Genomic DNA, 25,721 nt, shown 5'->3' on the forward strand with positions numbered 1-25,721 from the left:
AAAAAAAAAAAAAAAAAAAATCATGAAATATATAACAAAAACTAACTCCGCTGCGTAGCGCGATTCCAACCTAGTTTTAATATTAATAAAATTATTACGTCGTTTATTTTAATTACTTTTATCGTTGAGAACTTTGCTAAGACCATTAAGAGTCACCGTTACAGTTGCTCTAAAAACTCTTATTTGAAACCCGATTCTTAGCTTATTTTGGAATTTTGATTAATTTTTGTTAGCTTTTAAACTAAAAACCTCTACTAAAATCCACCATTGGAGGTTGTCTGACAACATGAGGTAGAAGGAATTGGAGAGCCACCATCACCTCTCAGCATTTCTTTAAAAAAAAATATTATTTTAATCATAATTAATAGTAACAACAGATGTTTATATTTGTTGAGAATTGTTGCTTCCACAAGCAACAGAAGAAATAATTCTCTTCTTTATCTCTTCTCTTTCATTATTATATTAATTTATATTAGCAACCTTGTTAATTAGTCCTTACCGGTGGACATGTCCTTAGCATTCTCCAATTTAGTTCTGTACGGAGGTCATCACTGAAGTTTTCAATGTGTCTGTCCCTAAAATCAAGCTCAAAAGCAAACTTTGTACCCTAAAAAGAAATCGTGTTGAAAATTAACTCTACTGTACTAATTAACAACGAATGTGGTTGACAACTTTTTCAACTATATTAAAGAGTACGTCTTGAAAAGTACTTCTATTAACGACGAATGTTGTTTATGTAGTAGAGTAACAATTTTAATTAGATGAATCAATACAATCAAAACTTAAACGTATTAACAATACTAATTATGAAAAAAAACAAGATGGACGGTGGAAGACAGAGGACATGACCGTCTTAGAGTGGACGGATACATAAGCCGGAATTCGCAAAGACGTCTTGTGGTGTAGCATTCCAACTTAAGATCTACCAAAATCTCATAGTTTTGTTTCTCTTTTCTTTTATATATTCAATTAACTGATATTGACATGTACAAATATAATCTACTTGGCTTCGTTGGCAAAAAAAAAAGAAAGTTGACTTCTTTAAATTCTTGCTGTGACTGATGATACCAAAATCAACATAGATGTTTTAGCTGGACGGTGCAAATACTCTCAGTATTTTATTTTATTTTATTTTAAATCAAGTGTTATGGTATTATCAGTTTAGTTGCAAAACAGTTCGGTATTAACATAATGCAGAGCTTATGAATAATACTGGTTATAGTTTAAGCATATAAGTAAGCAGCGACGGATCTAGAACAAATTTTTATTAGGTACAGAAATGGAGAAATACTAATATATTAAATTATATATTATAAGAAAATTAAATTAGTTTTAAAATAAATGAAGATACAATTATATACATTTTCTAGGAATATTTATTTAAATTGTGGATTAAATATTGATCATAAAACCCAAGAGAATTGCAGCAAAAGTTAAATAATAAGTATTATGCAAAGCTTATGCAAAAAGTATAGTTATTTTGCATTAAAAATATAATTCTATTGGAAAGAAAGTAAAACTCATGAAAACTATTTAAATATAAAAGAATAGTACGTCATTATAAGTTTTTGATCCAATGAAAGAGAATTATTGAACGATGCAAAATTGTGTATTTTTGGTATTGAAAAAAATACATCCATGCTTCAATATATTAACTCTAATAAGGTCTCACGAAAAAGAAAAAAAAAACTCTAATAAGGTCTTAAGTTTTTAAAGCCGCAATTTTCATGGACGGTGCAAGTTAAAAAGGAAGCAGTGGGTGCAATTATATATACTTCATAACATAAAAGAAGTACGCTATTAATTTTCTGCCCATCAAAATAGACCTGAACCGTCCATAGACATGCTTTCTCATCGTTCCCATTAATCATTATGATTTAATTTATGCATGTTACACTTCTTCATTTCTCCTAAATTAACATTTTCATTTGTTGGTATTTATTAAAAAGTAAGTAAACAGAATTTTATAATAAAATGATACTCGATCCACAAAATAAATAGTACTTTTATAGCTAAAAGAAAGCGCAAGTGACACAATCCAAAATCAAAGCTAATCTATACTATAAATCAATGCCCCGCGGTTGTTTTGACAAAAATGTTGACACGCCGATAAGTTTACTACTCCATGTCGAAAGTTGGACCAACTCAATAATTTGTTAAACCGAGTTTCACGAATCAAAAGTCTTAAGTACTATTTTAATTATACATGCATTTTAAATTGTGTTGAATATTTCTGTTTGACTTTGTTTATTGTACTTGATTTTATTTTTTTGGAGTAATAGTATAGTTTAGCGTGCTAGCTGTTCAAGAAGCTGGAAATCGATTAAAACACTAAATTTTGACGTATAGCAACATAAACATAATATTTAACGACATGAAATGATGATTCGGGATCAATCACATAGGCACGAATAAATAATTAGTTAAATAAATATAGATATGAAATTATTCTATGTTGGTTGTGTTGTGTGTGTTCATGGACCACGTACGATTACTTTCGATCGTAACACACCATATAATTAATATATGATCAGATAGGATATTTTGAATTATACATGGAATGCTTTTTGGTCACACACCATCTTGTACATATGCAAATTAGTCGGTTGCAGATGAGAGTGTCTTAGGCTTTTTCCATCGAGCGAATCTGAGACCACCGAGTTCTATTGATTCACATATCATCTTTTTCTTTTTTCATAATCTTGTATGATTGGAGACCAAATAAATTTTTATTTCAAAGATAACATTATATTTGAATTCATATCGATTTAGTCTCTAACCTGTTAAACAAATCACATTTGATTTTACACTTATAATTTTACCCTAAATTACTACATGGGCAATTCCATTGCAAAAAAAAAACAAATAGATTTAACATTGAATTGATTTTAATTTGAACCATAATCTCTTCAAACCGCATAACAAAAACAGGTTAGTTTTTCATTTTTACGAAAAATGGTCAGAATGATATTGGTTAAGTTTAATTAACGCTAGGCAGTAATTCAGCTAAATAATAATTTTGTTTTGTATGCCGCATAGTACTTATTTTAAGCAGAAAGTACATATTTATGTCCCATCTATTTGCGGCTAAGTTTTCTTTTATGATTGTGTGTAAAACTATTCATAACTTACCAAAAAAAATATATATATATATTCATAACTTACCAAACCCCATTTGCTTATGATTTTTTTTTTTTTTCTCAAAACAACTACCAACCGATCTTCAAAGGTCTTGGTGTCGAATTATTTATTTACTTCTCGTGGCTTTTCTTAGTTTATAGTAATTAAAAATAATATATATATATTTATAGAGATAAAAGACGATGGTCAACATTCTCCGGTGAATCCACTAAAGTGCAATCCGTTAATTTGGGGAAATTGGAGGTTACAATAGTCATGAATGGAGTTTCTCCTTTGCTTCCTCGCCGGTAAACTACACGCGTCCGGTTAGACTCGGAACTCTCTTTTGTCTTTGACTATATATATATTACCCCACCTTTTTCACACACATTGCTTTTGTTCTATTTTTTTGGCCTTAGTGAAATACAACATATATGTCTTCTCAGGTTGGTAAAACATAGCCAGCCAACTATGATGTTCATAACGCAACTCGCAAAACTTTATACTACAAAGATAAAATATAACACTGGTTGACGAAGTAAATTCCCTATTTACCCAAACAAAGAGAGAAGTAAAAAAGTAAAACAAACCCCTCATGTGTTCTCACGTTATATTGATTAGTACTAATTAAGAAACATTATTTATCAGTAATAAAAAATCACATATAGTTGCTTTGACAAATTGGTAATTTTAATTTATACAAATTAAAGATTAATACTTACTATGCATTAGTAAAACTCCTTGAGAACAATACTCTGGTTTTCAAATATCATTACTAAAATCATACCCTTTCATTCAAAACCTTAATTTCTTTATAAAAAAAAATAATAAAAACTTTATTTTGTTCCAATCATATCTGTAAATTTTAATTAACATGTTTAGGAATCTTGGATTGGACAAGAAATTCTACTACTATACGCCACGTAAATACAACGTATGGCTCTTTTCACGTTAATTTTTTTGTATTATTCCTATAACATACGTTTTTTCTAAAAATTAAAAGAAAGACATGTATCATGAAAGGTATCATAATCAGAATAAGAGTAATCAGTTTGAAAACTAGCTCTAGTTGACTAAAATTGGAACGAAAAATTATCTTACTTCAAACATGTGTTGAGTATTCACATTTTATAAAAAGAAAAATATAAGGTGATGGTATTGGATTCTAATTTATTAAGATTTTAACAAAATTCTTAAAAATGAATAATTGAAAGATAGTTAGAGATTGCTAGAGAATTTTGTTGATTAGTTTTCTAAATTTTTGTAAAGTTTTCTAAACAATCTATGTATTTTTATGATACTTTTCATGACTTTATTTTGTAAAGAAAATGTCTAAAATCATAAACCAATAACATAATAATTAAACTCATTAACAATTCTAGATTTTTTTTTTAATTGACTAACACAAAACCTTTAATGACTTTAGAAAAGTATGATTTCAATAACCCAGGTTTATTAAGATTTAAAACGACTTTAAATAACGTTTTACAAATCACAAATTAATAACAACAGATTCTATATACCATTTAAATTTTTTAAAACTCTATTCAAACCAATAACTCCCGATAGGACATTACTTTTGCCGTAGAGACAATCCTCTTAGTCCAATCAACAAAAACGTGTGGACGGCAAGACTTCTTTCTCTATATATATCTCTCTCACTTGCCGGATTATTAGTAACCAGAAAACGTACATTAACAACTCCTTCCTTCTCCCTCTCTCACTAATAGTATACCTCAAGATTCATTCAGTTGAATACTTACTAATCACTCAATTAATCTACGTCATCGTGATGGCCTTAGCTAAAGAGTTAATGGGTTATCCTCTTATCACAGAAAGGTCATCATCATTTGTTTCGCCGGCGTCGCATTTCAAGAAGAGGACACAGACAACACATTTCTCCATCAACCCTTTTGATCGGAGACCAAGAAAGACAAAATCCGGTGTGGTTGCGGCCATCAGCGAAGATTTGATCAAAACGCTGCGTACTTCCACAACCACCGGAGACAGAAAGAGCGAGGAGGAGGAGAAAGCGGCTGTGAAGTTCAAGGTGAGAGCTGTGGTTACTGTGAGGAACAAGAACAAGGAGGATTTGAAAGACACTATTGCTAAGCATTTTGATGCTTTTGCCGATAAAATAGGTAGAAACATCGTCTTGGAGCTTATTAGCACCCAACTTGATCCAAGTAAGTTGTTTTCTTAAAAAAAAAAAAAAAAAACAGAACAATCATATATATTTTTATTTAAATCCAAATGAGATTTCTAGACTCGTGTTTCTAAAATGGTTTTTTATATAATTTTTTATTTAAACCTAAATGAGATTTCTAGACTCGTGTTTCTAAAATGGGTTTGTAATACTAAGAAAAAAAATTAAACCTATTGATATAAACAGAAACGAAGTTGCCAAAGAAGAGCAATGCGGCGATTTTAAAGGATTGGTCAAAGAAATCGAAATCGAAGGCAGAGAGAGTTCACTACACGGCAGAGTTCACGGTGGACGCAGCGTTTGGGATGCCGGGAGCCATCACCGTTATGAATAAACATCAGAAAGAGTTTTTCTTGGAGAGCATAGCCATCGAAGGCTTCGCACTTGGTCCTGTTCACTTTCCATGCAATTCTTGGGTTCAGTCCCAAAATGATCACCCAGAGAAACGAATCTTCTTCACTAATCAGGTAACTGATTAATTTAAGTAATTAATCATGGTTCCTAACCAAATCTTTAAAACACGTCATTCTCGATCCCCCCACGAATTGATTACAAATCTTAATCAGTTTCAAAATCTTCTTTAATATTTATGTCATGAGGGGTCCATATTATAATAATACCCATCTCCCAACTATATAGTAGTACTAGTATATTCTTTTGTGGTTGGAAATGATATAATAATAATAATAATAACTAACGTTATGTAACTTGAAATATAATTCTCAGCCGTATTTGCCGAATGAGACACCAGGCGGACTAAGAGTACTGAGGGAGAAAGAGTTGAAGTATCTAAGAGGAGATGGGAGTGCAGTGAGAAAACTATCAGACAGAATTTACGACTTTGATGTTTACAACGACCTTGGAAATCCTGACAAGTCGTCTGAACTCTCTCGCCCCAAACTCGGCGGCAGAGAGATTCCTTACCCTAGACGATGTCGTACCGGTCGTCAATCAACCGTTACTGGTATATTTCATAGTGAAATTTTAACAAAAACATCACTTATGTAGTAATATAAAATGAACACAACCTTAATGAATGATCTGTAACGTTGCTGACAGATAAAGAAGTGGAGAGCCGAGTAGAGAAGCCATTACCGTTGTACGTGCCACGAGACGAGCAGTTCGAAGAGTCAAAGCAGGAAACTTTCGCTGCAGGGAGGCAAAAAGCGGTCTTACACCACCTAATTCCGTCGCTCAAAGCTAGTATTGTAGCTGAGGACTTTGCTGACTTCGGCGAAATCGATAGTCTCTATAAAGAAGGCTTGTTACTCAAGTTAGGGTTTCAAGATGACATCTTTAAGAAGTTCCCTTTGCCTAAGGTCGTCGTTGATACCCTCCAAGAATCTTCTAAAGGACTCCTCAAATACGACACTCCCAAAATACTATCAAGTAAGCACAGTCTAAATTGATCTCTTAGCATCAATTTTTAAACTAATAAATTGAACTCATGCCATTTAAATATATGCTAACGCAAGCATGAGACATCCCCTAACAATATTTCCAAGAGTTTTACTTTATTTTATTGGTCATTGTTTGGCCATTTGTGTATCGTTAATTGGGACCCATTATGAAATTTTCATCCCACCAAGAAAAAGAATTAGATAAAAGGGAGCTAGCCCTCTAGTTCCAAAAAGCAGACAAACGCACTATAGTAAAGTACAAATACAACAAACATATGTTCCACGTGCTTTTCTTAATTCGTTTTGCGGATATAACAAAAGCGCGTTTGCTTTATACTACTCACAATGTTATTACTAATAAACTGATTTCTGAAAAATAAATAATGCAGAGGATAAAAACGCATGGCTACGAGATGACGAGTTCGCACGTCAAGCAATAGCTGGAATCAATCCAGTGAACATTGAGAGAGTCACGACTTTTCCACCGGTCAGCGATCTTGACCCCAAGGTCTACGGTCCACAACACTCCGCTCTTACTGACGACCACATCATCGGCCACCTTGACGGATTCTCCGTACAAAAAGTACGTTTGTCTAAACAAATCCCCATATATACGACAATGGATTAACTAAACTAATCAAAAAAATAATTAACTTTGTCTTTTGTAATATTTCAGGCGTTAGAAGAGAATAGACTGTATATGTTGGATTACCATGACATATTCTTACCATTCTTAGACCGGATCAATGCGCTAGACGGACGCAAAGCTTATGCTACAAGAACCATTTTCTTCTTGACCCGTCGAGGCACACTTAAGCCGGTAGCCATTGAGCTAAGCCTCCCATTTCACGGCCCCAAACATCGGTCCAAGCGTGTGGTTACACCTCCAGTCGATGCAACCTCCAACTGGGTGTGGCAACTCGCTAAAGCCCACGTTAGTTCTAACGACGCTGGTGTCCATCAGCTTGTCAATCACTGGTTAGTACTCAATACATATGTTATCATTCAATTTTATCTATAACAAATAGTATATACGTATCTCTACTGATGACATGTTTTTGTTATATTTGTTTGTGAAGGTTACGGACCCATGCGTGCTTAGAGCCATTTATAATAGCTGCACATAGACAATTGAGCGCTATGCATCCCATATTCAAGCTATTGGATCCGCACATGAGATACACGTTGGAAATTAATGCATTGGCTAGACAATCGTTGATCAGTGCAGATGGTGTGATCGAAGGAGGCTTTACTGCTGGCGCTTACGGCATGGAAATGAGCGCCGCCGCATACAAAAGCAGCTGGCGGTTCGACAAGGAAGGCCTCCCCGCCGATCTCATTCGCAGGTACTTTAGTTTAGCTAAACTATGTCACTAATAAAACACACACACACTGCGTTGCCTTTTAAATTATTACATAGAATCTAATTTTTAATTTATTTATTTTTTATTTTCCAGAGGAATGGCAATACCAGACGAAACACAACCACATGGTCTAAAACTCCTAATCGAAGACTATCCATACGCCAACGACGGCCTTTTACTCTGGTCCGCTATCCAAACCTGGGTCCGAACCTACGTGGAACGATACTACCCAAACCCGAACCTAATAAAAATAGACACGGAGCTACAATTATGGTACTCCGAATCGATCAACGTCGGCCACGCCGACCTCCGCGACGCGGAGTGGTGGCCGGAGTTATCAACCGTCGACGACCTCGTCTCGATCCTCACCACCATAATCTGGCTCGCCTCAGCTCAACACGCCGCTCTCAACTTCGGACAATACCCGTACGGAGGATACGTCCCAAACCGGCCACCGTTGATGCGGCGGTTGATCCCAGACGAGTCGGATCCGGAGTACGCGAGCTTTATATCCGATCCGGAGAGGTATTACTTCTCGTCGGTGCCGAGTTTGGCGCAGACGTCGAAGTTCATGGCCGTGGTTGATACGTTGTCGACGCATTCGCCGGATGAAGAGTATATAGGGGAGAGACAACAGCCGTCGATATGGACCGGAGATGCGGAGATCGTTGACGCGTTTTATGGGTTTGCGGCGGAGATAGGAAGGATAGAGAAAGAGATTGAGAAAAGGAACTCTGATCCTGACCGTAGAAATAGGTGTGGGGCTGGTGTTTTGCCTTATGAGTTGTTGGTTCCCAGTTCTGAGCCTGGTGTTACCTGTAGAGGTGTTCCTAATAGTGTATCCATATGATACGATTCCGTGTAACCAAATTTTAATTTGGCAAGTAATTAAATGTATAAATTGTTATAAATAATTGATCTTCTAGTAAAACCAGGCTCAAAAAAAAAAAATGAACAAGATCTCGAAATAGAAATATTTCAGTGGGTTGAGACAAAAGAAGAAAAAAAATCAATGTTATTATGAAATTTGAAGTACAATAATGTCTTTTCCCCCATAACGTTCGAATACATTTTTTTGCTAACGTTCGAATACATTTTTTTGCTAACGTTCGAATACATGTGACGTGTTATTGTAAACAGAGAATATATTAATTGCAAAATGAATCCGAAGTTGGGCCTGAAATGTGGCATGGCTCCTTATATTTATGAGTCATAAATATGACCTAACTTGGGTCTCAAACTATCATCTTTTCACAACAATGAGATATATAAAGTTGCAACTTCGTTATTTTATTTCTAGGAACTCAAACTAGAGACACTCAGTGTCAGTCATAATGTCAAATGTTTCTTCTTTGGCTTTAAATTTAAATTGGACCGGAAGACATAATATCATTGGCAGTATACGTACGTATATAGGAGGAACTTTGAGTTGGCAAGAGAGATCCAACGGGTTATACACTGTTGTCTTCCTATAGTTGAACCTGAACAAACGATGGAGATTCACAATCGAGCTGGGCTTATTTAATTATGACGTAAAGAAGAAGACAAAATTAAGAGACAGTATAATTTATATCGATCGACCAGTGGCGCTCTCATGCGAGAGGACATACTTGTTAAACAGCTGTAATAACTATAGCTCAATTTAGTCCTTTTTTTTTTTTTTCTATTCTCGTTTACTTTCTTTACAGTTTCTAATTTGCATTGAAAAATGAACATAGAGGGTAGCAGCTAAGATGGGATTGTAAGTCTAGATGTCGAAACGCTTCCATGCAATTTGCCACGTTTAGATGAACAACACCGGTTAACGTGGGTAACCGTAATAAACCGAATTGGTTTAAACTCTGTTTTCAAATTTAAAAGCACACTCTCTCGCCACCTTTGTCGTCTCTGCAAAAAAAAAAAAGGATCGGATCTCATCAGAATCTGAAAATGGCGTCGATGAAAGACGTTCATCTCTTCCGTCGTTACCTGTCAATCTTTCTCAGTCTCTTTCAAAGCCTGTTTTCATGTTTCTTCGATTTCCCCATACTCATCAAAATCGCCGACTCGTTCTTATCTCTGTATTTCTTGGTTTTCTGCGATCTCCGACCTGTAACCGTCGATCTAGACGACGGAGAAACCACTGTACATTTCTGGATCTCCGGCCACCGTAGAATCTCCCGTCCCAATCTCGTCATGCTCCACGGATACGGTGGAAACTCCAAATGGCAGTTCGTTCACCAAGTCTCCGATCTCTCGAGATCTTTCAATCTCTTCATTCCCGATTTGCTCTTCTTCGGGAAATCTTACTCGAGGAATCCAGATCGGAGCGTCGAGATTCAGGCGAGGAGCGTCGCCGGAGGATTGAAGAAACTGGGTTGTTGTTGTGTCGAAGGAGTAGGGGGAGGAAGGGTCTCGGTGTATTCGATAAGCTACGGTGGATTCGTGGCGTATGGAATGGCGGAGATGTGGCCGGAGATGGTTGAGAAACTGGTGATCGTGAGCAGTGGAGTGGGGTTCACGCAGAAGCAGAAGACGGCGGAGATGAAAAAACACGGCGGAGATTGTTCCAAGATTCTTGTTCCGAAAACTCCGATGGATCTGCGGTTGTTGATTAAGATCTCTATGAACACCGGTTTAACGTTCGTTCACTGGGTTCCTGATTTCATCCTTTCCCAATTCATCTCTGTAAGATTTTATTTCTGTTTATTTGCAAATTTGGTCCTTTAAATTGTTTGTTCGTTGATTATGAGCCTAAAGGTATGAAATTGGTGAATATTATCCTATTTCTCTTCTTGTAGGTGATGTATGAGAAAAATCGGCAGGAGCTTCTTGAGCTAGCTAAGAATTTGTTGGAGAGAGAAGAGGAACCAGAATTGACTGTAATCTCACAGGTGATTTTTAGTAAATTATTTCGCTTTATTATTATTCAAAATTGATATTTTGTGATTCTTAATCACTAGTAATGATAACTTTTAAAGCATCAAGATAAAATATTAACAAGTTGTTGATGAGTCGCTTATACTTTGGTAGAAAATATTAATTTTGTGACTGGATTGTTTTGGAGACCAGACATACTATTTTTGTTTCTTTGCTTCAACTTTTCTATTATTTATAAGCCAGTGGAGGACACTATGGATTAAGAGATGCTTTACTAGAAATCGAATCTACGAATATAAAAAATGATGTGATTAATATGATATTCATAATGCAGAAAACGTTAATCGTTTGGGGGGACAAGGATAAAGTATTTCCCTTGGAGCATGCTTATCGGCTGCAAAGGTAAACTTATACTATATACACTCATTACATTATCGATCTTCTCTAATGCGTCCCATAAATTAATAAAGTGTTAATAACTACGTACATAGTTTATTTCCATCGTAGTCGACAACATCGATCGTTGAAACGCATGTAAATAAAAATGATCGTGAATCAATATGTCGAAATTAATCATATATATTTTGCAGGCATTTAGAGAGTTCAAGATTAGAGATAATAAAGGAAACTGGACACGCTGTTAACATTGAAGCACCAACTACTCTCAATAATTTAATCACTTCGTTTGTCTTATCTTAAATGTTTGATTTCTGTTTTTGTATATACTTCTACTTCTATTAGATATCTATATGCATTTGATTTGAGTAAATAGTATATATAGTGGACATTATTTCACACATTGCAGCAAAGCCAAAAAAAACATGGAACTCGCTGCTGACTTGCTGATTCAGCAAAAAGACTAAACTTTCAAGCTTAAAATGAAGTGGACAACTAAAAAAAATATAAAGAAAAAAAAAACTCACTGAAAAGAAGAAGAAATAGTTAGAAAGTCGCAACTATGAAAAAAAACAAATCACCTGTATTATTTGATTGCCTATAAGACTCATGAATTAATATATATAATACATACAGTTTGACTCCTTGTGCCTTCACTCTCTCCATAGATGTGTTAACTCCTGAAACCTAAAAAAAAGTAAAAGGTGAGGACTATAACCATATAAATATTCGAGCTTCTCTTCTTTATGGAAAATATGGTAATTTTTTGTTGTGTTATAAGTTTACCAAGAAGATGAACATAGCAGTGAGAGCTGGCTCAGACTTTTATATTCAAGTACTTCAGTAACGTGTCATATGTTGCAACATGTGAGGACCGGACGTTTGCGAAACCAATTGCTCTGAACTTGGTGATGGTCTTAAGAGATGATTTCCACCATTTGGGTTCACCATCACTTGTCTCATAGTTTCCTTAGAGTTGCTTGCATTCGTCTCTGGTTTTGAGGATTCTAGTAAAGCACGCACCTGTTGACCCAACAACACATTGAAGAAACTTGAGAGAGATGTCCATAAATTTGACTGTACACAAAGAGATGCGATAGTTACTATTTAACTAACCATTGCAAGTCGCTTCTTGTGGAGATCAGTTGGTACCTGCAAGTTGTCAACCTCAGATCAATATCTAGCAGACTCATGTTTTTCTTTCGTAAATTCTCATTTGGACATTCAGATAGCGATGCACATTCACGTGTACTAAGTTCTCGGATAGTTTTAAAAAGTAAATCNTGCCTATAAGACTCATGAATTAATATATATAATACATACAGTTTGACTCCTTGTGCCTTCACTCTCTCCATAGATGTGTTAACTCCTGAAACCTAAAAAAAAGTAAAAGGTGAGGACTATAACCATATAAATATTCGAGCTTCTCTTCTTTATGGAAAATATGGTAATTTTTTGTTGTGTTATAAGTTTACCAAGAAGATGAACATAGCAGTGAGAGCTGGCTCAGACTTTTATATTCAAGTACTTCAGTAACGTGTCATATGTTGCAACATGTGAGGACCGGACGTTTGCGAAACCAATTGCTCTGAACTTGGTGATGGTCTTAAGAGATGATTTCCACCATTTGGGTTCACCATCACTTGTCTCATAGTTTCCTTAGAGTTGCTTGCATTCGTCTCTGGTTTTGAGGATTCTAGTAAAGCACGCACCTGTTGACCCAACAACACATTGAAGAAACTTGAGAGAGATGTCCATAAATTTGACTGTACACAAAGAGATGCGATAGTTACTATTTAACTAACCATTGCAAGTCGCTTCTTGTGGAGATCAGTTGGTACCTGCAAGTTGTCAACCTCAGATCAATATCTAGCAGACTCATGTTTTTCTTTCGTAAATTCTCATTTGGACATTCAGATAGCGATGCACATTCACGTGTACTAAGTTCTCGGATAGTTTTAAAAAGTAAATCACTTACGGTTTTCGTTTGGTTTTTATCCTCACTTGAGAATCCAGGAATTGTCAAGTGCAAGTTTTTCTCTGCATATCCAGCAAACAGCAAAATGAGAAACAATAGCGACTACTTATAATCTACAATTAACAGAGCTCATCAGTCATCACCGAAATTAAAATTTTTAAGTACAGACCTAGGTGGAGTAATATATCCTTGGGCTCCAATACGGATGATTTACGATGCTTAGCCAAGCTACATGCAAAAGACGTCACCTGCAATCAAGTATTGGTAAGATAGAGATAGTTTTCCACAAATATGTAAAGCGAAAAATGAAAACTAATACTAAATAACTGATATTAGCTCCTAACCGAATCAATGAAGTCATCTGCTACCTCCAAAAGGAGGTCTTCAACATCAGGATCCAATTTAGCGTGTACATCTACCTGAACATCATAAATACAACAGGATGAGACATATTTTTAAATGAACAGAAGAAGATAGAAACATGCTAAAGAGTTCAATAGAGACAATCACCTGCGAAACCAAATCCTGTATCTTTCTTTTACCAAGGAGTTGGTTTGTTGCTTCTGTTCCCTGGCTTGAGCTACCACCTGGTGTTGTTGTACCCGATTGTGTGGCATCCGGTTGTGACCCCGTTAAACTGACAGATTTTTGTCCTGCATGATTCGACATCCTTGGAGATGGCTGTTGTTGATTAATCTGCATTAGCTGTTGTTGTTGCTGCATCTGCTGTTGTGGTTGCTGCTGTAGTTGCTGCATCTGTTGTATCTGTTGCTGTTGCTGGGATTGGTTCATCTGCGCCTGGCCTATCTGTGACTGTTGCTGCTGCTGATGTATAATCTGTGATAACTGCTGCTGATTCAAGGACATACCAGATTGGTGTAACTGAGAAGAGGGTAACTGTTGCTGCTGCTGCTGTAAGAGTAGAGCCTGCCTTTGATTCGGTTGGAGTCGGAATGAATTGGAGCTAGTTATTCCAGACATTTGCTTCAGCCACTGCTGCTGCGTCAAGGAGTTTTGCATCATACCAGCTTGTCCATTCTGGGCCAGACCCGTTAGCTGAGGATTCATGAATGCAAGAGAAGATGATCTTTGGAGGCTCTGGACCTAGACAGGGGATTACAAAAAGTTTCCAAGTGAAGTGGAAACGTCAGATGGTAACTCTTTTTTCTACTTGAAAAGAACAAAACACATGCGTATAAAAGGATCAGGAATTTTGTGCATTTTGCACAACATAAATGTATTCGTACCTCTATAGATACAAATGTCAGTTTTACAAGACATGGTAATTTTGTTAAATTTAAGAACCATTCCAGCCTCATTCAGGTATTTTAGTCGCCAATTACAGAAACCGCTAAAAAAACCTCTGCAAGCCAATATTATGTGATTAAACTACCAACATCTCACGGATTAGTTTAACTAAGACTGGGCAGCAGTAAGCCAAAACCTAAGTATAAGGGTCCAACACGAGAAATCATTTGTATCTACTAAACAAGTTCACAATTTAAGAGAAAAGCCAAAACCTAAGTATAAGGGTCCAAGACGAGAAATCATTTGTATCTACTAAACAAGTTCACAATTTAAGAGAAAGAAGTGTAAGTAAAGTAAACCAGAAAGGTCATACGACTTTTTTTTCTGAATTCATACCTGAGGTGAAGTAAGAGTGTTTTGCTGTGACAATTGCTGTCTCATCTGCCCCGGGTTGATTCGCTGCTGAGCATAGAGAGCAGGGTTGCCTCTCATTTGCGAGCTCAAATTAAGTGATCCCATCATTCCCATAGCTTGCATCCCTTGTAACTGTTGTCCAGAACTCCCCGGATGAAACTGCGAACCTTGGACCAGGCCAGATTTCTGCCTCGGCTACAACGGAAAGCTCACTTGTCTCAGACAGAATAAAAAAAAAAAAAAAAGTGATTTTGTTCACACAATAGGAGAAACCATAGAATTGCAGTCACCTCCATCACACACTAGTTGTTAACTCCAATTCATAAAAAAGCTACAACTTTACACTCTAATCCAATTGCATTCTATAGGACCAAGAGAACGAGAAACACAAAAAAAAAGAAAGAAAGAAATATCTATATCTATATCTATATGATGTAATGAACTGAATCAAAAACAGAGTAATAAAGTAAGGAATGTAGTACCGAAGCAGCAGCCAATAACTGAGGTTGAATGTTCATCTGAGCAGCACCAGCTGCACCGTTAAGCATAGGCAAGTGACCGCTTTGGCCAACCAAAGATGCTCTGGACAAATTAGGGTTACCACCCACCTGCTGCTGATTCTGCTGGCTCTGTTGAACTGAACCAGAGCCACCAAAGTTCATGGTACCGTAAAACCCAGCTTGCTGCCTCAAAACGTTGCCGTATTGACCACCTTGCTGCTGCTGTTGTTGTTGCTGAATTTGGCTCATGCGAGACATAGAAGGGGATCGCTGAAGAGATTGAGCAATTTGGTAATTCGACATTGGGATTTGCTGTGGACTCATATGTTGTTGTTGTTGCTGAAGAATCTGCTGCTGTTGTTGCGATAATTGAGGAATCGGAGATGAAGAGATTTGCTGCATCATCTGTTGTTGTTGTTGAGGTAATTGCTGATTTTGATTTTGATTTTGGTTTTGGTGTTGGTGAAGCTGTTGAGTTTGATTGAGTTGCTGAGTTTGCTGATCTAAAGATGAAGAAGACGAAGGAGGAGGAGGATGAGAGAGAGGAGAAGGAGACGGGATCTGAGCTCCAACAACGGGTTGTGGGTTCGAAGTAGGGTTGGGAGAGGAGATGTTGTTGTTGGGTTGCGAATTGTTTTGAAGGACAACACCGTCGGTCGTAGTTGCAGTCATCGCCGGAGACGCAGCCGAATTAACAGAATTGGAAATCGCCGGAGGAGGAGCTGTCATGTGTTGTTGTTGTTGCTGTTGCGATGATGATGAAGGTGGAAGAGGAGGTGGTGCTGCAGGAGAAGGTTCCATAGGATTAGGAGATTGTAGTGATTTCGGTGACAGAGACGACGATGATGGAATTGATTCCGCCATTACAAGAAGAAACTAAACTAAAGTCCTTTTTTTTTTCTTTTTTTTTTTCCTTTTTTTCTCTTTCGATTTTTTCTCTCACGAAATCGTAAAAGAAATTTCCCCAGAAAATAAATACTTGAGAAAGAGAAATAGAATAATCTGAGCCGTACACGTCAGTAGATTTTATAGGAAAAATAATAGATACTGTATGTGTACCTCTTGTGTGTTTCATTATTCACAGACTCTCACACACAACTAACTCTTTAACACTTTTGAGTACTTCCCATTGATCAAACCTCAATTACAATTAACATTTTTTTATGTTTTGTTTTTTGTTTTCACCATTTACATCAGATAATTTTTGCTTTTTTTTTTCTTTACAAATTAAAAAAAAAAAAAAAAAAAAAAGTCAAACAGTTTCGTTACTGAAGTGATGAATAGTGTGTGCAGTGTTGTTGTGATCTCGCTTTTATAAAAGAAGATTCTGCTGATTTACATGTCATTTGTACTCCATATTTTCACGTTTTTTTTTTTTTTTTCAATTGTTTTTTAATTCTGCTCAAATTTTGTTTCTCCCTTGATTCTTACAACTATGCTACTATTTTGTTTTTTTATATCTAACATACAGATTAAGCCTTAACAATTATTGGTTAGCTAAGTAAACTATACAAACTAGACGGAATTTTGTTGGTCTCTTGTATGGTTTACCTGAACTACAAAAAACCTACTATATATAATAGGGATATGGATCCGGCACCATGAATCTAGAAAGAGAATTAATCATTAAACCAACCATCAAGAACCTATATCTGTGCAATTACAACAAACTGCACACTTTCAAATCACAAAAACTACTAGTATATATAAGTCATATAACATTAATAATTTATTGCATGGTGTAGAAGACTCTCTGAACTAGAGAGAGATTTTACAATATTACAAGGCAAAGAGTCCCGTGGAGTTGGCGAAGAAGTGTTTCCGGCGGATAAGCTCCGGTTTTCTTGGACCGCTTGAGAGAAGACCGGCTAATAGAGACGGAGGACCCGTGAATTTGGTTTGCACCATTTCCTTCACTCTCATATACCCGTCGAGTGTCATCAGCTCCAGAAGCTTTCTACAGCTCTGAGATTGAAAAGCATAAAAGTTACAGAGTGTTATCACAGAGCAAACACACAGTTCGAATATTGAAACGAGACGAAGTGTTTTAAGAGATTTTGATTAGTCAGTAGATGAAACCACAAGAAAAAGAGATATGGGTTTACCTGAGGATTTAGTATGTCCATTAAGTTTATGATCTCGTCCTGCCACAAATGAAATGTTTTGATTAGTATTTTCATAGAGCTTGAAACCATGATGGTATGAGCTTATCGGGTGAGAAATGGAGAAGTATCTACCTCTAGAATACCAGGGTTTTGCATCACGGTACCAAGAACACGGCGAACTAGTCCATCAAAGACAACTTTATTTATTGACCCATCTGCGTTTACCCATGGAAATATAGGCACAGGTGACTTTCCAGAAGTTGGACCCTTTGTTTCACCCTCAATACTCGTTCCAAAAGTAACAGATGGAGCTTTGATAGATGCTTCGTGCGAACCGCTCGTTTGAGCCATTTCAGGAAGGTTAAGTATTGTAACCTTGTGAACGCTATTCCCAGCGAGATGCTCTTGCTTGTCCTGTGAAGTACTGTAGCCGCTAGCAATAACATCTGTTGACCTATGTTCCCCAACAGCTCTTTCCAGGTAGTTCACTGGTAGAGTCTGTGGACCTTTTTGGGAAGTTCCACCCTCCTCCAATGTCAAGAAGTATTTTGATTCGTAGAAGGAATGGACAACACGCAAGCTATTATATCCATTTACCTAAATAAGATAGTGTCTGGTTAAAAAATTAACTTGTAAAACGATGTAACATAAACATAGTTCCCAGTCCGAAAAGTAAAATGATGTAACATGAACAGAGTACACAATCCAGGAAAGGAGAACTAGTAAACCAAGCACTGCAACTTTCTTCTTTATAAAGGCAACGATGTTTGTCAAGTAAGAAATAATAGTACAAACCTTTAAAGCTACCCCAAATGTTTGAAGTACATCTACAATGCAGTCACAAATTCCTTGGCCTGCAGATGAATAAACAGAGGTTAAATTCATCACGACATGCAAAAGTCAAAGCCTGTTAAAGAACTTTGCCTGATGCTTACTTGAGATATCAATAAGACGGTGGACTTCTTCAATGCTTAAACCTTGGTCGCCAGCCTTCTGAAGGGCATTGGAAACGGTTTCAAAAACCCTGGGACTGGATATACTCACTTCCTCACCTGCTGATTCGGACATAATGCAATTAGTAAAACTGGCCATCACTTGCCAGGGAGAATCACCTAGACTGCTTGGTACGACAGTAAAATCCGTAGAGTTAAAAATTTCTTTCATGTCATCAGAATCACAGCCATTATTCGTTTCTTCCGACTTGAAATGAAGTTCACCAGTGCGAGAGTCATCATCTTTAAACAACTGTATTGTATTAGCTGCTGGTAGAGTTACACGTCGAACAGATACTGCTATACCAGGGAAACCCTTTTCCTTTCGGAAGTTGATTTCACCTTCACCTAGTAGCTTTAATTTCTTAGCACTATCACCTTCAGATTCTTCTATGTCATCAGCCCTACGTTTTAAACCTCTTCGATCTCCAGGCTCTCCAACACCTTCTTCAGGTAAGGATACAGATATAGAGAGTTCACCAGAAGAAATCAACGAAAAGAAATTTAAAATATCGCCACATTGCAAATCTGAAGTAAGAGCGACTGCCCCAGACATAAGGTCTCTTTCACGTTCGAGAAGCCAGCTGGAGAACTTGGCTGCTCTTTTCCCAGTATTAACTGGGAATGGAGACTTTGAAATACTATGCAAGAAGTTTTGAGAAAGCACAAACGGCTGTCCACCACTTCCACCAACCTGGAACAATTTCATACAAAAGACTTTTCAGTTTTCTCTTACAAATAAAGTTATTAAGTTTGCCTAAACAAACAAATAAAATTGATTCAAAGTGAAATATCAAAGTAAGGTGAAGAAAACTGATTCTTATTCACCATCTCATTCAAACATCAAGCATGCACATTGTGTGGTTGTGACAGCAACACCGAACCAAAAAAAATGAAGAAAAGATGATACTTAATAACTAAACATGCTATGCTATTGAAATAGAACTTCACATGGACACTCCTATGCCTCTTCAAACAACCGATAAGCATATAACAAACCAGAAATTTTAACACAGCAACAGGAAAGTAATAGGTAATTTTACCAGGAATTTTTTGTCTCGGAGGTAGCTATAGGCTGTAAAGAGGTCTCTCTCCGAATAACGTCGTAAGGTATCTTCCAGCAAATTTGGCATACCAGGTGCGGTAGGCATACTCAGAAAGACAAGCTTTAACAGTTCTGCAGCAGTAGAAACTGCCAGAGATTTCCGTACTTGTATACTACCATTGTCCTTTTCATCTGCAGGCTTAACATTTTGATGAAGGCGATAATATCCAGATCGTCGAGATGTATCTTTAACTTGATCCACAGACACATTGTGAATGTCTTCTGAATGAATTGAAGGTGGAACCATTTCACTCCCCTGCGAGTTCATAATTTTAGTTTATCTTAAATTGCCAAAAGCGAAAAAATCACTGAAATTGAGACCTTCCAGATCAGGGTGAATGAGATGGCACATGTTTCCAGCAAAATGATGTATGAAGGGTTGCAGCAATAAAAGTGAAACGTCACAGTAAGGTCAAGAAATTGTGAGGATGTCACACAAAAGAAAATTAAGAAATAAGGATGCACCTCTTCGACTATATCTCTGTTTGACCATTCCCGAGAGCCAGGTCTCGTCCGTTTAGGGGCCACCAGTTTAGCCATCTTCTTGAGCTCAAGAACATCATTAAATGCTTGACTTATACTCTTTTCATTGAAGTCATCCCATTTTTCTTCATCAGAACATATATCTTTACCATGCTCAACAGAACCAGAATCCGTTCCACCAGCTGCAGGGGATATATGTCTAACAAGAACATGTGACTTGTTGCTCTCTGGTAAATATTTCTGTTTTGTCTCAAGATGTTTTGCACAACGCTCACTTAGCAGATTGCAAAGCCTCATGATTGCCTTCCGAAATTTATCATTCTTCATCAATATTTGAACCCTTCGCTTGCAAGCTAAAGGAGAGGCAGGCAGTTCTGGAACTGAAGCCCATATTACTCCATGAAATTTCGCCCCAAGAGCTGCACGGTGTCTAACATATTGAGTCAACAATTTCCTGACAAGAAAATAATTGTGTCAGTGGTGCAAATCAATCAGATATAATACGATCTTAAAAGATTTGAGAGGTTTAAAGAATGCACGACTGAACACTCAATCATATAGAAGTTAATTGGCGATAAAAAAACATGAGCTCATCAAAATTGACTCAGTTAAGGAACTCCTGAGGTATTGACTATTGACCCTCCTCTGGGGTATGAATTCCCTGAAGAGAGACTCCTAAAACCAACATTACATTGGACGTTTACAACGAAAACAAATTGATATATGAACAGCATTCATATAAACATACAGATATACTACCGAATTTTCATTGGATGTGTCAAGTACCTGTCAGCCTCATCTGTCCACCAAAATCTTTGTGAAGAAGTTGATGTGGTCTTTGAACTTGCATGCTGGTTGATAATAGAAGAACACTGGCCTTCATCTTCAGTAAGATCCCTGATCTCTGCATTTTCTTGGTGACTATGCTCCTGATGCATCGGAATGGGGGTCTGGTCCTCTTCCAATGAATTTTGAAAATTCTCACTATTTGAGGCACCAACGGCATCAGAATTTAGAACCTTTTCTCCATCTACTATCATGGATCTGATACCTTCTCCTGTAGTCTTTACGAGAGTTGCTCTTTTTCTTTTCCCGGAAGATGAACAAGGGCTATTATCTACAGTTAAATATTTATCTTTCGATTTGGATTTCACGCGTCTTCCATGCTTCGCATGATAGACGTGCATAACCTGGAGTATGCAACCAAAAACTATAAGCTACCTCACCCCAAAAAAACAAGAGGAAAAAAAGAGAACATTCAGGTCAGTCTCTGTTCATGGACCAGAGATGAGAAAGCTTAAAATCGGAAATCAAGCTGAAACATTGAAGAAATCAAGAGTCTGGCATGATCTCTAAGATCAAGGACAATAAGAAAATTATTTGGCAAAGTACCACCTGGTCATAAATAATTTTTTTTTCAGGCAGGTGACCTAGACAATATACAGCACACACAAAAAACATATCTTTACCTGCTCTAAGGCCAGATTCAGATCCTTAGCAATTTTCTCACACTCTTTGAATGAGAGTTTTTCCTTCTCATCGTTTGCAATGCGCTGTAAGAGCTTAGCACGCTGTTCCGTTGTCATGACACAATCTGAGGCCCAAGAGCGGAAACGGAAAACCTAGAAGAACTGTCAGTTAGAAACAGTTTTCTGAATACCTAACATAACTACACAACCGTAACACACTTACATATTTTAGGTAGGTTATGATAATTTAGTTTTATGGACTCAAACTGTTATACATATAATAAGCCATAATATAAAAGATCAAACTTATACCCCTTGTACAACAGATCCCGGAAATGCTAGCTTAGCAGCTCTGTGATCGGCAGCAGCATAGCAATATTCTAAAGTTAGCCAATATTCATCAACAGCATCTCTATTTGATAGAATAAAATCGTGTCGAATACGTGGACGAAAATCAAGAGATATAACATTGGATGTAGCAGCAACAAACACAGGTTCCTCTATGTAAGGCTTAAGCTCCATTGCATGTGTTAGATTAGCATACTTCTCCTCAATTTCATCGCGTCTGAGTCTACTACTTACCATCTGAATCAACTACAAAATAAAAATAGGCACAGGCAATAGAATTATTCATTTTTCGAACTTCTCTGAAATATGGTACTTGAGTTGATATTTAATTAATATTTAACAATACCTTCAACCGGCGTAAAATATCAATAAGCATCGATAATCTCCCAGTCGCAAGAGTATCCATTAGAAGCTTATACTCTTCGCCAGAAAGCTCAGAAAGACGCATGTTCTGTTTGCATTTCTTCATCATATCATCAGCTTTCTGAGTAGATCCAACAACTTGTAAAAATAGTTCGAGTGGCATGGCCCTAAAAGCATCTTCAAGTGCAAACAAATTCTCAAATTTCTGATCATGTACAGACGAAAAGGCATTGTCCCAGCTAGGCAAAGAACTAAAATAGTCCCAAAGGAAACAATGTAAGAGTTTCACACGAACCATCTTTGCAAGCACAAACCCATTGGCTCGCATGGCTCCTGATTTGCTAGCACGCGCATCCAAGTCTACATTAGTTTGACCTCTCTGAACGTCATTCAATATCGGAATTGGCTCGTTACTTTTCCTCTTCCATACGTTCTGGCCACGGACTCCCAGTTCAAAAGACCTAATCTTATTATGAATTTCACCAATAATGTCAGGAGTCAGACTTTGAACAGATGGATGAAAAACTACTACAGAGCTACGATTACGACCACAATTAGTAACATTTGGGACACTAATGTTCATGCAATTGCAGAGTCCTTCTTCTTGAAGCCTGTTCAGAATTCTGTCTATGGTTTTCCTATCCACTTTGGAGCTCCTGTCCTTCTCAAGACTGAGAAGCCATTTATGTAGCTCGGCTCTCACAACAAATTTCTCCTCCTTTGGCCAGCCAAGAAAGAAGAAAGAATTAGTCAGTTGGAAGGGAAAAGGATACATAAATTATGGCATGCAGTGTCGATATAAAGAGAACAGTAAGTACATTTAAGCGCTCAAGTATTCTCCGCTCTCTTCGAGAGTTTTCAACAGTAATCGGCTGAGGTTGATGCACCTTTGGTTTGACCAGCTGAGATAGAGCGAGATGGTTCATTTCTGACAAGGCCAAATCAGGGGACCCCATTGTAGCATCAACAACCTTATCACAACTCTCATGGAATGATTCTTGTAAGTTACGGCGTGTAAGGACATTTCTTCTTATGGCATTAGATGGGGAATAGTTGGCAACTCCTGAATTGCTTTCCGGATCAGTTAACCTTCCAGGTGTAGCAAAGTGGAGAACTCCTGAACTGTTTTCAGAATCAGGTAACCTTGCAGGTGTAGCAAAGTCAGCATCAGAAACTGCAAGACTGCGTTCAATGGAGGTCTGAGCCAATCCCCCAGTATCATGAGGTGTGCCAAAATCATTAACTGGTGCACTATTTTCCCTGCTAAGAATTTCAGCTTTCTCAGGAAACAGATCAGAACACTCGGACCCAGCATTACCAGAAGTCCAAACTCGAAATACTCTAGTCTTCTTGTGGCTTTCTGCCTGTAAATGCATCCCCACTCTTGAACAAATACTATAAAGCCGAGAGTAGCTCTTCTTCTTGTCAATTCCAAGTCTTTCGCATACCTGGTAAAATAAAAATTACTACACAACCCCCAACCTTAGGAATACCAAAAAGATGTAAGACAAACCAATCAAACGATTACCTCCATCACAGGCAAGCCTTTGGATCCTTCAGCATCAACCATATCATAAATTTGATTATCTATCGGAAGCTCCAAAGTTTGTTCTGTTTTTTGAATACTCCTTCCAAATTTTAGAAGTTGCTTTTTCCCAGAGTAGTTGAAATCTTTGGCTGAAAATCTTTTTAACAAACGGAGGCAGCGTTCAACCTGCCGAAAGGACAATCCACATGAATATTCGTTATATATCCAAACAAAACCGACCAGAAAAAAAAAAGCAACTGGCCACGATATGTGGTGAAATCTGTTTGAATGATGGAATGCAATGTAGTTCACCTTATTGTTCACCACAGCATCAAACTCCTCTACTACATGAGAATCTGTCAACCGGCGACAAACCTGATGTTGGCCAAAATAAACACTTTTTTTTTTAAAGTTTAAAAGTCTGTTTTTCCTTGCATATTTTGCTTGGAAATATTCAGTTCCAAGCTGATGAAAAGTAAGAGGATAAGGGAAAAAAAAAAGATTTACACTTCTCCAAGCTCTATGCCTTGAATGTGATCCCAGATAACCAAGGTCTTGCTTAACGTCCGAGACAACTAGAACCTGCACTACAAGGACATGAGTATATATAGAGCAAGAATGCTCCAGCTTGATAAAAAAAAAAGAAAGAAAAGAAATAATTCTGCAGTAACTAACCTTGTCTTTAGCTTCTTCAAGCTTATCACAAATTGCCTGCATTGCTGGTAAAAAATCTTTAATAAGCGTATCATCCTCTTTTGTAGCCTCTTGCTCCTTCATTGGTGTGTCCAACAAAGAGTCCTCTTTGCAAATCTCAAACCTCTGCTGGGAACCCAAAGGCTTGGCGTAACGACTTAAGTAAATCATATTGGTGCTAATGCATGAGGTGGTTTTGGAATCACCTTCACCATCAACTTCCTTTGTCCTCACAATAGCTGGTTGCTTAACAACTAAACCTCGAGACTCAAGATGCTTCACGATATAGAAGAAGTTCCTCCCTTCGATACCAAACTCTTTAGCAAGCAGATTTTGTGCAACTCCATTGGCTCTGCACTCAAAACACAGACATTATATGCTTACACACCCATCGCAACAAACTCGAAACTCTTAATTTGAATTAGCGCTTACCGAGCAACAGCAAGGCGCTCAAGAACGCGGCGTTGAATGGCGGAAATGGTCGTGTTATTGGACTGAGCATCGTACAAGCCAACGAAGTTACCTCGGAGCTTCTCATTGGCGACGATCCTCAAATCGAGTCTCAGAGCTTCTTCCAGCTGTTGAATTGAAGAATCAGATGGTTCGTAGACAGTGTTCTTGGCCTTGAAGTGGAGCTGAGGGACAGCGAGAAGATTTATCCAGACATGAGACTTGACGGAAGGAGAAAGAGGAGGAGGAGAGAGGCGTGACCAGAGAGAAACGAGTGGGATCCCTGTATTTCCTTGACAACAGATCTCCTCTAGTGCCGTGCATAGAATCGAATCCATCTCTCATCATCCAAATATAGTTACTCCGGTAGGTTTTAGGTTAACGGAAACAAATTCCGCCGGTAAATTAGTCGGTCAGATGATTTCTCCGGCGACACGAAATTCTCGCCGGAGAGGGAGGTTTGGGAAATGTTTTTTTAGAGTTAGGCGAAGATGGCGGGATCAGAGGACGATCGAGGCGAAAAACATTCCGAGGTCTTGGTGACGGGATCGAATCTCGAAAGAAACTGCGAAATTAAAAAAANAAAAAAAAAAAAAAAAAAAAAACGTATTAGGGATGACCGTGAGACAAAGTAAGTGACGAGAATACCCCTACGTACGTGTCGTTTAATTTGTAATTGAAACGACATGGTGTTTAACCG

At 37.4% G+C, this 25,721-nt stretch overlaps 4 protein-coding genes and 1 long non-coding RNA gene across 9 annotated transcripts; 2 read left to right on the forward strand and 3 right to left on the reverse strand.

Annotated features, from left to right (window-relative positions):
- Positions 4,758 to 9,037, forward strand: LOC104740437 (lipoxygenase 3, chloroplastic-like). The gene is made up of 8 exons (XM_010461029.2): positions 4,758 to 5,306; positions 5,513 to 5,793; positions 6,053 to 6,290; positions 6,386 to 6,715; positions 7,116 to 7,309; positions 7,403 to 7,704; positions 7,806 to 8,072; positions 8,184 to 9,037. Exons 1-8 carry the CDS (start codon positions 4,913 to 4,915, stop codon positions 8,938 to 8,940), a joined length of 2,763 nt encoding a protein of 920 aa, XP_010459331.1. The 5' UTR covers positions 4,758 to 4,912; the 3' UTR covers positions 8,941 to 9,037.
- On the forward strand, positions 9,959 to 11,744 carry LOC104740439 (lipase 1). The gene is made up of 4 exons (XM_010461034.2): positions 9,959 to 10,757; positions 10,871 to 10,963; positions 11,284 to 11,351; positions 11,540 to 11,744. Exons 1-4 carry the CDS (start codon positions 10,020 to 10,022, stop codon positions 11,646 to 11,648), a joined length of 1,008 nt encoding a protein of 335 aa, XP_010459336.1. The 5' UTR covers positions 9,959 to 10,019; the 3' UTR covers positions 11,649 to 11,744.
- Positions 11,793 to 12,577, reverse strand: LOC109128913. Its single transcript, XR_002035237.1, has 3 exons — positions 12,462 to 12,577; positions 12,132 to 12,368; positions 11,793 to 12,032 (listed from the first exon to the last, which is right to left on the reverse strand). It is a non-coding gene; the product is annotated as an uncharacterized LOC109128913 (long non-coding RNA).
- Positions 12,630 to 16,430, reverse strand: LOC104740438 (transcription initiation factor TFIID subunit 12b-like). 4 transcript variants are annotated; one of them, XM_019236243.1, is made up of 9 exons: positions 15,468 to 16,430; positions 14,968 to 15,171; positions 13,834 to 14,427; positions 13,668 to 13,742; positions 13,493 to 13,571; positions 13,324 to 13,385; positions 13,151 to 13,186; positions 12,821 to 13,057; positions 12,630 to 12,721 (listed from the first exon to the last, which is right to left on the reverse strand). In XM_019236243.1, the coding sequence occupies exons 1-8, from the start codon at positions 16,347 to 16,349 to the stop codon at positions 12,875 to 12,877; spliced, it is 2,115 nt and encodes a 704-aa protein (XP_019091788.1). In that variant the 5' UTR covers positions 16,350 to 16,430; the 3' UTR covers positions 12,630 to 12,721; positions 12,821 to 12,874. The 4 variants fall into 4 exon arrangements, with proteins under 4 accessions (XP_019091788.1, XP_019091785.1, XP_019091786.1 ...); XM_019236240.1 differs by having other exon boundaries at positions 14,968 to 15,180; positions 15,468 to 16,349; XM_019236241.1 differs by having other exon boundaries at positions 12,636 to 12,714; positions 14,968 to 15,180; positions 15,468 to 16,349.
- LOC104740441 lies at positions 17,088 to 25,359 on the reverse strand. Of its 2 annotated transcripts, none has more exons than XM_010461037.2 (17): positions 25,004 to 25,359; positions 24,554 to 24,923; positions 24,386 to 24,460; positions 24,191 to 24,253; positions 23,879 to 24,064; positions 23,169 to 23,798; positions 22,334 to 23,068; positions 21,952 to 22,233; positions 21,640 to 21,792; positions 20,957 to 21,360; positions 20,153 to 20,624; positions 19,626 to 19,943; positions 18,526 to 19,276; positions 18,386 to 18,444; positions 17,723 to 18,187; positions 17,591 to 17,629; positions 17,088 to 17,450 (listed from the first exon to the last, which is right to left on the reverse strand). In XM_010461037.2, exons 1-17 carry the CDS (start codon positions 25,357 to 25,359, stop codon positions 17,265 to 17,267), a joined length of 5,544 nt encoding a protein of 1,847 aa, XP_010459339.1. In that variant the 3' UTR covers positions 17,088 to 17,264. The 2 variants fall into 2 exon arrangements, with proteins under 2 accessions (XP_010459339.1, XP_010459340.1); XM_010461038.2 differs by lacking the exon at positions 25,004 to 25,359 and having other exon boundaries at positions 24,554 to 24,697; positions 24,778 to 24,850.

This window comes from Camelina sativa, chromosome 14, assembly GCF_000633955.1.
Source record: "Camelina sativa cultivar DH55 chromosome 14, Cs, whole genome shotgun sequence".
NCBI classification, from domain to species: Eukaryota; Viridiplantae; Streptophyta; class Magnoliopsida; order Brassicales; family Brassicaceae; genus Camelina; species Camelina sativa.